Source organism: Melitaea cinxia, chromosome 17, assembly GCF_905220565.1.
Source record: "Melitaea cinxia chromosome 17, ilMelCinx1.1, whole genome shotgun sequence".
NCBI lineage: Eukaryota > Metazoa > Arthropoda > Insecta > Lepidoptera > Nymphalidae > Melitaea > Melitaea cinxia.
This window is the reverse complement of record NC_059410.1, coordinates 4,348,284-4,363,714: the sequence shown is the minus strand read 5'-3', so window position 1 is coordinate 4,363,714 and position 15,431 is coordinate 4,348,284. Positions and strand designations below refer to the sequence as shown.

The 15,431-nt window shown below is 38.2% G+C and overlaps 1 protein-coding gene across 1 annotated transcript in view; it reads left to right on the top strand.

Annotated features, from left to right (window-relative positions):
- The window catches only part of LOC123661588 (probable beta-hexosaminidase fdl), a 59,706-nt gene extending 44,275 nt beyond the window's left edge, over positions 1-15,431 (top strand). The window contains exons 2-3 of the mRNA XM_045596539.1: positions 11,390-11,584; positions 13,467-15,431. Of these exons, the coding sequence (XP_045452495.1) occupies positions 11,409-11,584; positions 13,467-15,195 (1,905 nt within the window). The 5' untranslated portion in view covers positions 11,390-11,408 and the 3' untranslated portion in view covers positions 15,196-15,431. The remainder of the gene's footprint in view (positions 1-11,389; positions 11,585-13,466) is intronic.

The window sequence follows — 15,431 nt, the reverse complement described above, 5'->3', positions numbered from 1 at the left end:
ATTAAAAACACTGGTACAAACATTCTGTATTTAAAAAAAATCGGGTTAAGTAACAGTCAGGTTGTATCTTTAAAGGCTGATCGATGTGAATGAATTATTTAGAAGTTGGCCCGCAGTCGTTCGACCGTCTCTAAGACATTTATTGCCCAATGATGTTTATTCCCTAAACATTACACTGTATTAAAACTTACCTTTATGAATTATTAGTCTTGCCCTACGTCTTCATTCACGTGAGTCACGATCTTGTTGAAATTTCGAGTCAAATTATTATTTAAAATCAAAATATTAATAAATTTTGTACCCTCGAAAACTTCAAGTTAAGGAGACACGAATGTTCGGCAATTCAGAAACCCTTACAAAATTAATTAAAAAAATACAGATTACAGATTAATACCTTCACTTCTTTTCAAATAGCGTTTGTTAAAAATGTAACAATTATGTAAAACATAATAATTGAAGCATCCCTAAAAGTTTAATGTTCTTAACAATTTAAGCTATTTAAATGCTTGAATAGGAGTTAATGTAGGGGTTACAAGTATACTTGAGTATAATTTTACACGCAATGTAGTAGGAATCGTCATTTCAAACTTCTGCGGAAAGTTCCGTTGATGATATTAGAACTTAATTTCGTAGTTTGTTAAAAACAAAAAAGTATAACACAACTTTTTTCTTTCATCAGAATGTAATTAATGCTCCTTGCAGGTTTTATTTATTATTTAATGTAACAGATAATGAAGTACAATTTTGCATGATACTAGTAACATGTGGCAGTTCCCCTGAGATTGTCCCATATGACGTGCTCACACGTCACATACGCCACGTCGACGGTTACTTCCTTGCTGTTCATGATAGCCTGATACTTGAATAGTTTATTAACACGTGATTCGATCGTTTTTGAAGTATCGCTTCTAATTTCTTAAATCATCCTTTTTTTAATAACTAATCTCGTTATTTATATTTTTAGTAATGCTAACCTAACGGTGTATTAGACTGTTAATCTTAACCTCGCTTACCTTCTCGCTTATCTAAATACTAAATAAATTTCAGTGATCAGTATCAAATTGATGCTTCATTACAGCCTATACAGTCCACTGCTGGACATAGGCCTCCACAAGTTTACGCCAAAAATAACGTGAACTCATGTGTTTTGCCCATAGTCACCACGTTGGGCAGGCGGGTTGGTGACCGCAGGGCTGGCTTTGTCGCACCGAAGATGCTGCTGCCCGTCTTCGGCCTGTGTATTTCAAAGCCAGCAGTTGGATGGTTATCCCGCCATCGGTCGGCTTCTTAAGTTCCAAGGTGGTTGTGGAACCTTGTTATCCCTTAGTCGCCTCTTACGACACCCACGGGAAGAGAGGGGGTGGCTAAATTCTTTAGTGCCGTAGCCACACAGCACACAGCTTATAATCTTGGTTTTAATTCCCGGTATCAAATTATTACCAATAACAATATATATTACGATGATTTTTAACCGACTTCCAAAAATGATTTATCAATTCGATTGCATTTTTTTTTAATGTCTGCTACCTCAGAACTTTTGACTGGGTGTATCGATTTCGATGATTTTTTTTATAAAAAAAGTGGTTGTGCTTGTCATTTGGTCCCATTAAATTTAATTGAGATCTGACGAGTACTTTTCGAGCTTATTATTTTTTCGTCGACCTACGTTGTTTTATACCCACCGCTTAACTTTTTAGTGGGTGTACCGATTTCGATGATTCTTTTTTAATCGAAAGATGTCATGTTATCCCAATAAAATTTGATCGAAATTTGATGAAAACTCGGAGGACTTGAGTAAAATTTGATAAAGCGTATTTACTTGAATATTTTTTCGTCTACTTACGTTGTATTGTCGATGTAATTGAAGTCGTTTTTTTTTCATTTGCGAGCATATAATTATATCCTAATTATAATCATGCATAATTATTATCATTTCAAAAAAAATAATTCTAGATGATGTTATTATGATCAAGAATAATCAATCAAATAGGAAGTGATTATAACAAAATTACAAGATGACTTCTTATAACTAAAGTACATTGAAAATAACAAATTACTTACACAGAGTAAGACAAAATTAGAAGTGACTTTTAGATGAAAATTCTGTGTGGCTTGACCCGGATAATGTTCTCAATATTGCATTTGGGGGAGTGCAGTTCATAGTTAGGAAACGTTCGTGACGCGCTCTGCATACTTGAAAGAAAGGCCATTGTTCCCTTGAGAATTATAAATTTGTAGCTATAGAAAGTTTAGCTAAACCTGCAAAAAGAATTTTAGGCACAAGTGAAGGAGTATAATATGAGAAAATTTATTATTATGTACGTATTACATTGGCTATAAATTTTTTGTAGCTAAGAATTGACCTTCGGTTTTTATTGGCAACTTCGGATTTACACCGAGTACTAACGCACTGGCCGCAGTGATCGGAACAAATATTGGTTGTAGAGGGAGTAGTAAAAGTTACATACCTAGATATATTTATAAAAAACGTAATTGAAAAAGTAAAAACAGTGTTTTGATCTCATTAAGTTTTGTACCTTTTGAGAAAACTTTATGGTTAACTAAAACACTGTATTAATTAAAAGCGCAATGATAACATTTTATTCACAAAAATCGTTTAATTTGTCAGCAATTAACAATCTTAAATATTTCGTTATATATTTGTTATACATTTTTGTATACAAACAGCCAAAACAAAGTTTCAAATTTGGTGTCAGATATTTGACACCTCTTTTATCTATAATCTATATTAATAATAATAATAATATATATATAAAAGCGAAAGGTCACTCACTCATCACGAAATCTCCGAAACTATAACACCTACAAACTTGAAATTTGGCAGGTAGATTCCTTATAAGACGTAGGCATCCGCTAAGAACGGATTTTACGAAACTCGACCCCTAAGGGGGTAAAACGGGGGTTGGAAGTTTGTATGAAAGTCCTATGTTTTTGAAGTAAGAGACTTGAAATTTAAAATGTATGCTCTATAGATGGCGAGAAGGTGTCCAAATAGTGAATCTTTAGAAATTAACTCCCTTTTGGGGTTAATACAGGGGATGGTAGGCTGACTTACTCATCGCGAAATCTCCGAAACTATAATAGCTACAAACTTGAAATTTGGCAGGTAGACTCTTTATAGGACATAAACATCCGGTAATAACGGATTTTAAGAAACTCGATCCCTAAGGGGGTAAAACGGGGGTTGGAACTTTGTATGAAAGTCCTATGTTTTTGAAGTAAGAAACTTGAAATTTAAAATGTAAGCTCTATAGATGGTGAAAAGGTGTCCAAATAATGTATCTTTAGAAATCAACTCCTTTTTGGGGTTAAAACGGGGGATCGTAGGTTGACTCACTGATCACGCAATCTCCGAAACTATAACAGCTACAAACTTGAAATTTGGCAGGTAGGTTCCTTATGAGGCGTAGACATCCGCTAAGAACTGATTTTATGAAACTCGACCCTTAAAGGGATAAAACGGGGGTTGGAAGTTTGTATGAAAGTCCTATGTTTTTGAAGTAAGAGACTTGAAATTTAAAATGTATGCTCTATAGATGATGAGAAAGTGTTCAAATAATGTATCTCTAGAAATCAACTCCCTTTCTGGGTTAAAACGGGGGATGATAGCTTGACTCACTCATCACAAAATCTCCGAAACTATAATACCTACGAACTTGAAATTTGGCAGAAAGGCTACTTATAGGGCTCAGACATCCGCTAACAACGAATTTTACGAAATTCAACCCCTAAGGGGGTAAAACGGGGGTTGGAAGTTTTTATGAAAGTCCTATGTTTTTGAAGTAAGAGACTTGAAATTTAAAATGTAAGCTCTATAGATGGTGAAAAGGTGTCCAAATAGTGAATCTTTAGAAATTAACTCCCTTTTGGGGTTAATACAGGGGATGGTAGGCTGACTTACTCATCGCGAAATCTCCGAAACTATAATAGCTACAAACTTGAAATTTGGCAGGTAGACTCTTTATAGGACATAAACATCCGGTAATAACGGATTTTAAGAAACTCGATCCCTAAGGGGGTAAAACGGGGGTTGGAATTTTATATGAAAGTCCTATATTTTTGAAGTAAGAGACTTGAAATTTAAAATGTATGCTCTATAGATGGTGAGAAGGTGTCCTAATAATGTATCTTTAGAAATCAACCCCCTTTTGGGGTTAAAACGGGGGATGGTACGCTGACTCACTCATCGCGAAATCTCCGAAACTATAATAGCTACAAACTTGAAATTTGGCAGGAACGCTCCTTATAGAGCGTAGACATCCGCTAAGAATGGATTTTACAAAATTCAATACTTAAAGGGGTAAAACGGGGGTTGAAAGTTTGTGTGAAAGTCCCATGTTTTTGAAGTAAGAGACTTGAAATTTAAAATGTATGCCTTATAGATGATGAGAAGGTGTCCAAATAATGTGTCTTTAGAAATCAACTACCTTTTGGGGATAAAACAGGGGATGGTAGGCTGACTTACTCATCGCGAAACCTCCGAAACTATAACAGCTACAAACTTGAAATTTGGCAGGTAGGTTCCTTATGAGGCGTAGACATCCGCTAAGAACTGATTTTATGAAACTCGACCCTTAAAGGGATAAAACGGGGGTTGGAAGTTTGTATGAAAGTCCTATGTTTTTGAAGTAAGAGACTTGAAATTTAAAATGTATGCTCTATAGATGATGAGAAAGTGTTCAAATAATGTATCTCTAGAAATCAACTCCCTTTCTGGGTTAAAACGGGGGATGATAGCTTGACTCACTCATCACAAAATCTCCGAAACTATAATACCTACAAACTTGAAATTTGGCAGAAAGGCTACTTATAGGGCTCAGACATCCGCTAACAACGAATTTTACGAAATTCAACCCCTAAGGGGGTAAAACGGGGGTTGGAAGTTTTTATGAAAGTCCTATGTTTTTGAAGTAAGAGACTTGAAATTTAAAATGTATGCTCTATAGATGGCGAGAAGGTATCCAAATAATGTATGTTTAGAAATTAACTCCGTTTTGGGGTTAAAACGGGGGATGGTAGGTTGACTCACCAATCACGAAATCTCCGAAACTATAACACCTACAAACTTGAAATTTAGCAGATAGGCTCCTTATAAGACGTTGGCATCCGTTAAGAACGGATTTTACAAAACTCAACCCCTAAGGGGGTAAAACGGGGGTTGGAACTTTGTATGAAAGTCCTATGTTTTTGAAGTAAGAAACTTGAAATTTAAAATGTAAGCTCTATAGATGGTGAAAAGGTGTCCAAATAATGTATCTTTAGAAATCAACTCCTTTTTGGGGTTAAAACGGGGGATCGTAGGTTGACTCACTGATCACGCAATCTCCGAAACTATAACAGCTACAAACTTGAAATTTGGCAGGTAGGTTCCTTATAGGGCGTAAACATCCGCTAAGAACTGATTTTACGAAAATCGACCCCTAAGGGGATAAAACGGGGGTCGGAAGTTTGTATGAAAGTCTTATGTTCTTGAAGTAAGAGACTTGAAATTTAAAATATATACTCTATAGATGGTGAGGAGGTGTCCAAATAATGCATCGTAATCTATATATATAAAAGAGAAAGGTCACTGACTCACTCATCACGAGAACTCAAAACCGCTGGATGGTCTATCCATCCAGTTTGAACAAAGATAAAATTTGGCAGGGAGGTAGATTATAGATAGCAGACGTCCGCTGAGAACGGATTTTACGATATTACACCGCTAAGTGGGTTTAATTGGGGTTGATATTTTGTATGAAACATATACAGCTTGAAAATAAAACTAAAAATGTGGTGTATAGAGAGGTTTTATAAAAATAACTATTAAATTATACTAAATTGTGCCGTTTAAAAAGTTACTCAGTTTGATAAGTATTTCAAGTGACTGAAATAAAAAAATAATTTGCGTTAAACATCTTAATAGTAATACATATCTTCATAACCACGAGGACGTAATCGCGGGCAACAGTTAGTGTATTATAAACAAAGTCCCCAAAGTGTATGTGATCGATTCGCTCAAAATTTACTGAACGGATTTTCATGCGGTTTCACCATTGTAGAGAGGGCTCCACCATTGGCAAGAGGAAGGTTTACGGAACGGCTAAGCCGATTTTGATGAGAGTTTCACTGGAAGTTTGCCGGCAAAACTTTGTGACACACTAATTTCAACGCGGGCGAAGCCGCGGGCACAGCTAGTATATAATATTACTAGCTGCCCGGACAGACTTCGTTCTGTTAAAAATTAATAGTAAAATATATTTTTTTTTTATTTTTTTTTTTACTTTTTGTTTTAGTATTAAAACCTTGTAAACCTTGTACTGTGTGGCTACGGTACTAAAGAATATAGCCACCCCCTCTCTTCCCGTGGGTGTCGTAAGAGGCGACTAAGGGATAACACAGTTCCGCTACCACCTTGGAACTTAAAAAGCCGACCGATGGCGGGATAACCATCCAACTGCTGGCTTTGAAATACACAGGCCGAAGACGGGCAGCAGCGTCTTCAGTGCGACAAAGCCAGTACTGCGGTCACCAACCCGCCTGCCCAGCGTGGTGACTATGGGCAAAACACACGAGTTCACGTTATTTTTGGCGTAAACTTGTGGATGCCTATGTCCAGCAGTGGACTGTATAGGCTGTAATGATGATGATGATGATGATGATTAAAATCTTCCGTGGGTCTTAAGGAACGTACAAAAAAATAAATTAATTGGTCGAATTCGAAATAAACGAATTGGTCGAGTCATTCTCGAGTTATGCGCTTAGCAATGCTATCCAATATAAAGTGTTGTTTAGCTTTAAAATTGAGTTGCAAGGTACCGCCCTAACAAACATATAAAGTTACATGCAAACATCGCAAGTTAAATAAAATCTTTAAAAAATAAGGCGTCATATCATTCTATGGCTTCAAATTTTTACACCGCAATTTAGAAAATTGTTCATCCAATTCATTGATTAGCTTACTAATCAATGATTTACATATTCTTATTAGTAAACTAGCTGACCTGGCGAACTTCGTATCACCTTATTTTTTTCTGAAATATAATAATAACATAATATATCAAAATAAAATATAGCCTATCTTTTAAGTTGGATCAAACTGCACACGGTGTGCAAATTTGACTAAAATCGGTTAAGTAGTTTAGGAGTCCATTGAGGACAAACATTGTGACACGAGATTTATATATATTAAGATTATATCGTTTAAAAAAATTATATTAAAACTAGCTGACCCCGGAAACGTTGTTTTGCCATGTCATATGTTATTAACCCCCTTATCCCCCTCCCCTTATAACTTAGGGGTATGAAAAATAGATGTTGGCCGATTCTCAGACCTACCCGATATTCACAAAAGTTTCATAAAAATCGGTCCAGCCGTTTCGGAGGAGTATGGTAACTAACATTGTGATTATTTGGATAAAGTTGTTGAAGATAGAACATTTTATAATAACCTACTACCTGATATTTGTTCGTCGGCGTTTTTGTATCGTTTCCGCGTATAAAGAAATGAAAACAATGAGTGGGCTCGGAATAAAGAATTACCTACCGTATTAAATTCCCCCTCCTTTAAACTTCAAAGACGTCTGCAATAATTGGAAAAACAAACGGAAATTGTAATTGATCCTGTTTATAATGTTGTAAGTCGTTATAAATTAAGGATTAAATAACTCGACTTGGTTCAATATAAAAGAAAATACTATCACTTAATAAATATTCTATACTTTTATTACATATAGTAGTTATAATAAGAATATTATTACTAATTTGAATGTAGCGGTTACATTTTTCACGTGGTTACAGCTCTCCTATTGTATAAATTATATTTTTACAGGTTTCTAATAAAACATCGAGTAGAAATAGTCATATAATAAGTATATTGTACACCAAGAAGATATTAATGCATGTAAAAAAATGTCTCGTATATCCCAGGTCTCAGAGGAGAGGTTAGGTTAGGTTAGGTATATTGTCTCTTTGGACGGGATCTCTCGCTGCCGAGTGTCGTAAAGGCCATGCTTGACAGCGAGAGATCGTGGCAGGCGGTGGTCTCCTTCTGCGAAGAGGTAATGACGCAGAAGGAGACCGCGGAGCGGGCCAGAGAGGAAGACGCCTCTGCTGGCCCACTCCGGCGCAGACGTACGGGAGCAAGGAGAAGGCGGTTTGCCCACCTCCTCTCCCCCTCGTAATAGTGGGGTCGGCGGCCGATAGTCGGGGGACTTCGGCCGGCCGGACGACACGACCCCATACGTCTGAGGGGTGGCCTTGTTGTGAGCGAGGCCACCCCACCATCATGCCGGGGCCCGGAAGCTTTGTCCGGGCCTACCGCTGAGGCGAGGTGGCGAATGCTAGCGCGACCCCTCTCGCCCCACCCAGGCGGATGACTGCTAACGCGTGGTGGTTTTTAGTCAGTAGGAGTCTGACATAACCCTCTGGCGCCCCCGCGCTGGAGGGTATCCATGATGGATTTTCCCCACGTAAAAAAAAAAAAAGGTCTATTGTCTCTGGTATCCGAGTTGTACAGGACATTAGGCGTATTGGCGTACTAACAACACACAAGGCAGAATAATAACATCTATTTTGTATTTAAGCAATTTTCAAACAATATGGATAACAAATTAAAAAGAAAAAAGTAGATTGATACTTAAAAATGTACAGTTAAATAACTCATTTTCCTTGCTCTAATTTTAGTTCAGACATGAAAAGTTTATATCGCAGTTTTAAAAATAGATACCGTAAACATCAAGTTTATAAATCAAAAGGTGCAATACAGCGCCGAGTGACCTAAAAGCCCCGACATCTAGGGCGCCTTTTAGCTCGTCTGTCTGCAGAAATAGACACGCGGATATCTTTTATCACCAATGCCAATTTTATACGTCTTGCGCTGATCTTGGAGTAATTTTACTTTTGCTTTTGATATTTTAAATTAATTCACTTTTATTTTGATTAATTTTACGTTTTTTTTAGCGATTACTTTGAATGTGTCTTTATTTACGTGATATATCTATATTTTTTTTTAATTATTGTCTTATACAATCCTTGTCCTGACGAATATCGAACACAAAAACAATATCCAATTCTATGCAATATTTTGGAAGTTATGCGCATTATACATTTTAGCGTTTCGCGCGTTAAAAAAGAAATATGTAATAAATATATGTAAATGTAATTAAATTAAAAGAGCACAGAACAAGAGAATATTAATTCTTTCTTAACGCGACGAACTAAATCACAGAGAGGTAAATATATATTTAAAAAAAAGTTAGCCGTCAGATTGGATTGGAGAACAAAATTAAATCAGACTAATGTAGAAAGTAATTTAATACAAGGAAACACAATTTTAAGCTTAATACAAGTTTGAATGAACAAACAACTTTATCTTCCTTTTATGGATTAAACGAAGTTTAACACAACCCCAAAATTATTTTAAATCTACCCTATGGACCGAAATACATTTTTGGTTAATCTAATATTAATTTAAACTACACTGCGGGTTCGAATTACTTCTGACACGTGGGTGGAGGTTAACTGTGGTCACTTATCATAGCGGGTCTCCGTGACACGTGGCTCCGCAGAAACTCCCTGGATGATCACCCGCCAGTCTCTCGAGTTCAGTTGTCCAAACTCCACGACACCATCTCCACCACGATGTCAGCCGGGGTTAAAAAAATTTTGCTCGGCCAGAGGGAAGAATCCCGATGCTGATCCGTGCTCCAGCACAGCACAAGCCACAAGAAGGATCGAAAAGGTTGAGCAGTTCTTTACCGTAGATGTTGGGGTCCTAGCAGCCAACCCACAAAATTCTGCCACGTGGTATCACCGGCAACAACGGCACCGCGCGTGTCCGCCACGCCAAGGACCCTAACAAAATCGCACCCCGAACCTGACCGAGGCTGAAGACAAAGGGAAAGAAAGGAGCTGCACAGCACCAGCGCTTATATAGTGCTGAGCCTAATCTACACCGCGAACCCCACCAATGGTTGCTTACGCAGCCCTATGTCACACGAAATACGCTAATAGCGAAACGTCTAGCAAAGAAGAACAGCAATTCGACGAAACGAAATAATTGTTAAGAGAATGAACGAAGAATAAAAATATACGTTACAAGGGATCTATTTTTAAATATGTATAATATATATGCTTAAAAAAAGTTCTCTCCGATTCTTGACAAGCCTACTTCCATCAAACGCGTACGATGCTGACATTGAACAATGTACTTCCCTATCCGTTTATGTACTTCCGCCATAATTACAGAACGTTGTTTTACAATAAACTCTGACTTCAGTAATCCGCGTGGGAATACTGAAGTCTGAAGTATTTTACACTAATTAGGTTTTACTTTAATTTAATGTTCGTTACATAAAATACGTAGACGCGTGAGTCGTTATGTAAATAACCTTATAAAATTTATTTTATACGGTTCAGTAAGTGAACTTACATAGAGATAATATGTATAAAGAAATTGTGTAATGATATTTGTCGTTGCACTTCTACGAAATTGTTAGGTGATTACAGTGTCCCTATAGAGATCTTTTTTTTTCTATTTCAACTATAATCAGTTCGCATGATAGGACAGCGTCTGTCGGTTATGCTAGTAGCATACATTATACAGCATTACATATCATAGTAGTTGTTCTGAAACAGATACAACCTACTTCAATATACATCGACAAGTATAGCATAAAACACATCATAAAGAATAACACAATAAACTACTCGTCAGATTTCGCTCAAATTTAATCGGCACAACAAAACAAACACCAGCTTTTGAATAAAAAAGTATCATCAAAATCGACAATTCCAGTAAAAACTCGTGAGGGATGAAACTGAAAGGACATAAAAACAGAATCGCATTAAGAACTTACTCTTTTTAAGTCGGTTAAAAGGATGAATGAATGATGATACATTTAAAATATAAATAAAATCATCAGTGAACATATAAATAATTTTTATTTGTTCGCGCATTATGAATTACCGTTGATACTGATAACTAATTAATTTTTTTTAAATATTTTTCGACAACTCGTTGGCGCAACGGTCACAGTACTGGTTTGTGGCTGTTGCGCTAATATTTTTGTTGGCCATACAGATGTTTGCCGTGGTCTGGATGTTCGTGCAGTCCTTATGGGTTTCCCCACCGTGCCTTGAAGAGCACGTTAAGCCATCGGTCCCGGTTGTTATCATATACACCTGATAGCGATATTTACTCATAGTAGGGAACATATCCGCCAACCCGCATTGAAGTAGCGTGGTGAATTAAGCTTTGATCCTTCTCCTACATGGGGAAAGGGGCCTTTGCCCAGCAGTGGGATGTTACAGACTGAATCATATAAATTACAACTATTTACGAAAGAATCGAATGTAAAATAATTCAGGATATTTTTTATTTTTGCAGGTGATCAAACATTAGTGCCATGAAGTCTTGGGGCGAGGCGCAATGGCGGAGTGTGTCTTCAAACTTCTCGCGCGTGGGTCGACTGAGGCGGGCGCTAGTACTACTAGCGGCGGCCGCCTGCACCGCTGCCGCTGTGCTGTACTGGCGACAGCAGACTGATGACTCTGCGCATCGACCACTGCAGTCTATGTTGACGTGAGTCAATTGTTGTTGATAATTGAATCCATGTAGGAGAAGGATCGGAGCTTAATCTACCACATTGAGATCAATGGGACTGGCGGATTTTGTATCATTTGATCAAGGAATATTTGAAATGAAATATCAAGTTTCAACAAAATTGGTTGGTTCAGCTTAGGCGTAAATCGTAACAGGTAGACGAGAGCTACGTAAAGTTGCCTGGAGACTTGATGATGATTGTTGGAAACCGGGTTGTTTGGCGCGAACTTGGGGAGGCCTACGTTCAGCAGTGGACTGCGATAGACTATTGTGATGGTGTGATGTACTTGTTCCATACATTTAATGTATAGCAAGAAAAATTCAATATACAAAAATAGCAAAGTGCATTCTTACCAAATATGACTTCATAGTCCTAATCTCTAAGAAACAAACAGTTTTATAAACTGGGAAAACATTTGTAGCGTGACAAATACAATTAATGATTATTACTTATTAGTAGGGCACAAAAAACTGAGAGTCGATTTGTGGGATATTCTTATTAAAATTTGAAATAGACCCCCTATTTTATCTTCTTAATCTAATATATAAAATTCTCGTGCCGCGGTGTTTGTAGTTAAACCTCTCCGAAACGGCTTGACCGATTCTCATAAATTTTTGTGTACATATTAGGTAGGTCTGAGAATCGAACAACATCTATTTTTCATCCCCCTAAACGTTAAGGGTAGTCCACCCCTAAAATTTTTAATTATTTATTTATTTACACTTTCGTACACTAATACAAGGTTTTAACAGCATAACAAATGATATATAAAAATAGAATTTGCATCAGTTGCAACAGGCGGCCTTATCGCTAATACAGCGATCTCATTCAGACAACCTTTGGGCAGAGGACTAAATAAGAAGTGTGGGATCGGGCGCAAAAATGTTATGTAACATACACATGAACCTATTATACTCACATACGTACATAACGTATTATACTCACATACGTACCATGCACACCAAATACATTTACATACATATACATACATTCAGATATACACATATTCTTGCACTGTGTTCCCCGCTATATGACACTCTCTCTCATGACCATTGGTTGACTGGAAGAGATCTCTTCTAGAGATAACTCCACCTTTGCCATCAACTTTATGTATAATTTTTCTGTACATTATTTTTAGTGCAATAAAGTATATAAATAAATAAAATATACATACACATATACATATACATACACATATACATGTACATACACATATACATACACATATACATGTACATTCACATACATATACATACACAAATACATATATATGAATAAAAAAAAATTGATAAATTTTAAATGAAAGACAAAACATCATAGCATAAAGTACTCATATAAATAAAATTGCTTGACATACATTAAGACGATAAATACGTTTCTTTTGTGAGTTTTTTAAATGTCTCTAATGTTTGAGCATTCTTTATAGACAGTGGTAATGATTTCTAAAGACGACAAGCTTCCACAGTAAAAGATTTAGAGTAAAAGGATGTAGAATGTTGAGGGATCTTCAATATCAGACTTTCTTTCGAACGGAGAGGCCGTTCGTGAGAATTACAGAGAAACTCAAATCGATTTTTTAAATAGTGCGGAGCAGTAGGATTAAAGAGAAAATGAATTGAATGAAAATGAATTCTTTTTTTAATTTATAGATAAATTATTTATTTTTTATTTTATTATGATTTGGCATTAAAAATACATACAACCCTAAATTTTCAAATAGCGTTTAGCGGCAAGACAAAGTTTGCCGAGTCAGCTAGTATTAGTATAAATTTTTGATTCGATAGTGAATAAAGTAAACTTTAATCCAATTTGATTCGTTAATCATTAGTTATTTAATCATTTCGTTATCATCAATTTCAGGGGTGTGGAACCACAATGGTCGTGGATTTGTCGAAACGATCGCTGCGAGAGGCTTCTGGCTTCCGAAACGAGTGTTCTGCAGTCCCTTCCGACATGCAACATGCTGTGTGCTTCCACACAACTATGGCCGCAACCCACCGGACCCGTCAGTCTGGCCACTGCTGCTGTCCGCGTCCGGTCCAGCGGTTTCTCTCTCAAAGTACTCGCCTCTCCCTCTCGAGAAGTAACCGAACACCTCAACGATGCCTTTGACTTGATGCGCGATGACTTAAAGACACTCGAAAGAACCGCAGGAATTGAAAGAAGACGATCTGACTCAGCCACACGAGACGTACTCGTTCGTGTCACTGTTAACGGCAGCGGTGACCCTCGCATGAGACTAGACACAGACGAGAGCTACAAACTAGCCCTTCGACCTTCTGGGAAATCTCTCGTGGTTGACATAACTGCGCACTCCTTCAGCGGGGCCAGACATGGTTTCGAAACTTTGTCACAATTAGTTTGGCTAGATCCCTACACTAGTTCACTCTTAGCACTGGAAGCGGCTACAGTCGAAGACGCTCCGAAATTCCGATATCGAGGACTTCTTCTCGATACGGCCCGAAATTATTTTCCCGTTAGTGACATTCTACGCACAATAGACGCAATGGGCGCATGTAAAATGAACACGTTTCATTGGCACATAAGTGACTCTCAATCGTTTCCTTTAAGATTGACAAGCGCCCCACAGCTAGCGCAACACGGGGCGTACGGACCCGGAGCTATTTATACGACAGACGATGTTAAAACTATAGTCAGAAGGGCGAGACTTCGTGGAGTACGTGTGCTTATTGAAGTAGATGCTCCGGCTCATGTTGGCAAGGCTTGGACGTGGGGCCCGCTTGAAGGGCTTGGTCATTTAGCGCATTGTGTCGAAGTGGAACCGTGGAGTACGTACTGCGGTGAACCACCTTGCGGTCAACTGAACCCTCGAAACCCGAACGTGTATAAGCTGCTTGAACGTATTTATGCAGAAATTATCGAGCTCACCGGAGTCGACGATATCTTCCATCTTGGAGGCGACGAAGTGTCGGAACGCTGCTGGGCGCAACACTTCAACGACACCGACCCTATGGAGCTATGGATTGATTTTACACGACGCGCTATGCTTGCCCTAGAACGAGCTAACGGAGGCAAAACTCCCCAATTAACTTTCCTCTGGTCATCCCGACTAACACAGTCGCCATACTTGGAACGACTCGACAAGAAGCAGTATGGAATCCAAGTATGGGGCTCGTCGCGTTGGCCTGAATCTCGAGCTGTATTGGACGCGGGCTACCGTACGGTGATATCACACGTAGATGCGTGGTATCTTGACTGCGGGTTCGGTTCCTGGCGGGATAGCTCTGACGGCCATTGTGGACCGTATCGCTCATGGCAGCAGATGTATGAGCATAGACCTTGGATAGAGGAAATGCCATCGGTAGCTACGGGAGCAGAGCAGTGGAGGATAGAGGGGGGCGCTGCTTGTCAGTGGACGGAACAATTAGCTTCTGGAGGCTTAGACGCCAGGGTTTGGCCTCGAACTGCCGCATTGGCCGAGAGATTGTGGTCTGATCGCGTCGAAGGCGCCACTGCAGATGTATATCTTCGACTCGACACCCAACGTTCTCGATTAATATCCAAGGGCGTTCACGCTGCTCCCCTGTGGCCCCGGTGGTGTTCCCACAACCCTCACGCCTGCCTTTAGCAGTCAACCCTTGATGTACTTTCATAAAGTTGGTGAACTGTCACCGTCTTGAGTTGTATCAGCTGCTTCAGCGGAACTTAATATTTGAAATTTTCATGTAGCTTTGAAATTACCAGCAAATGAAAAATATAGGTCTCATGCTGTTAGTGTTAGATCGACGAAGTTTTATGTACATAATATAATAATCGTGAAACCTTATTAGTGTAATCTACGTTTATTAAAAAAAAAAACCTGTA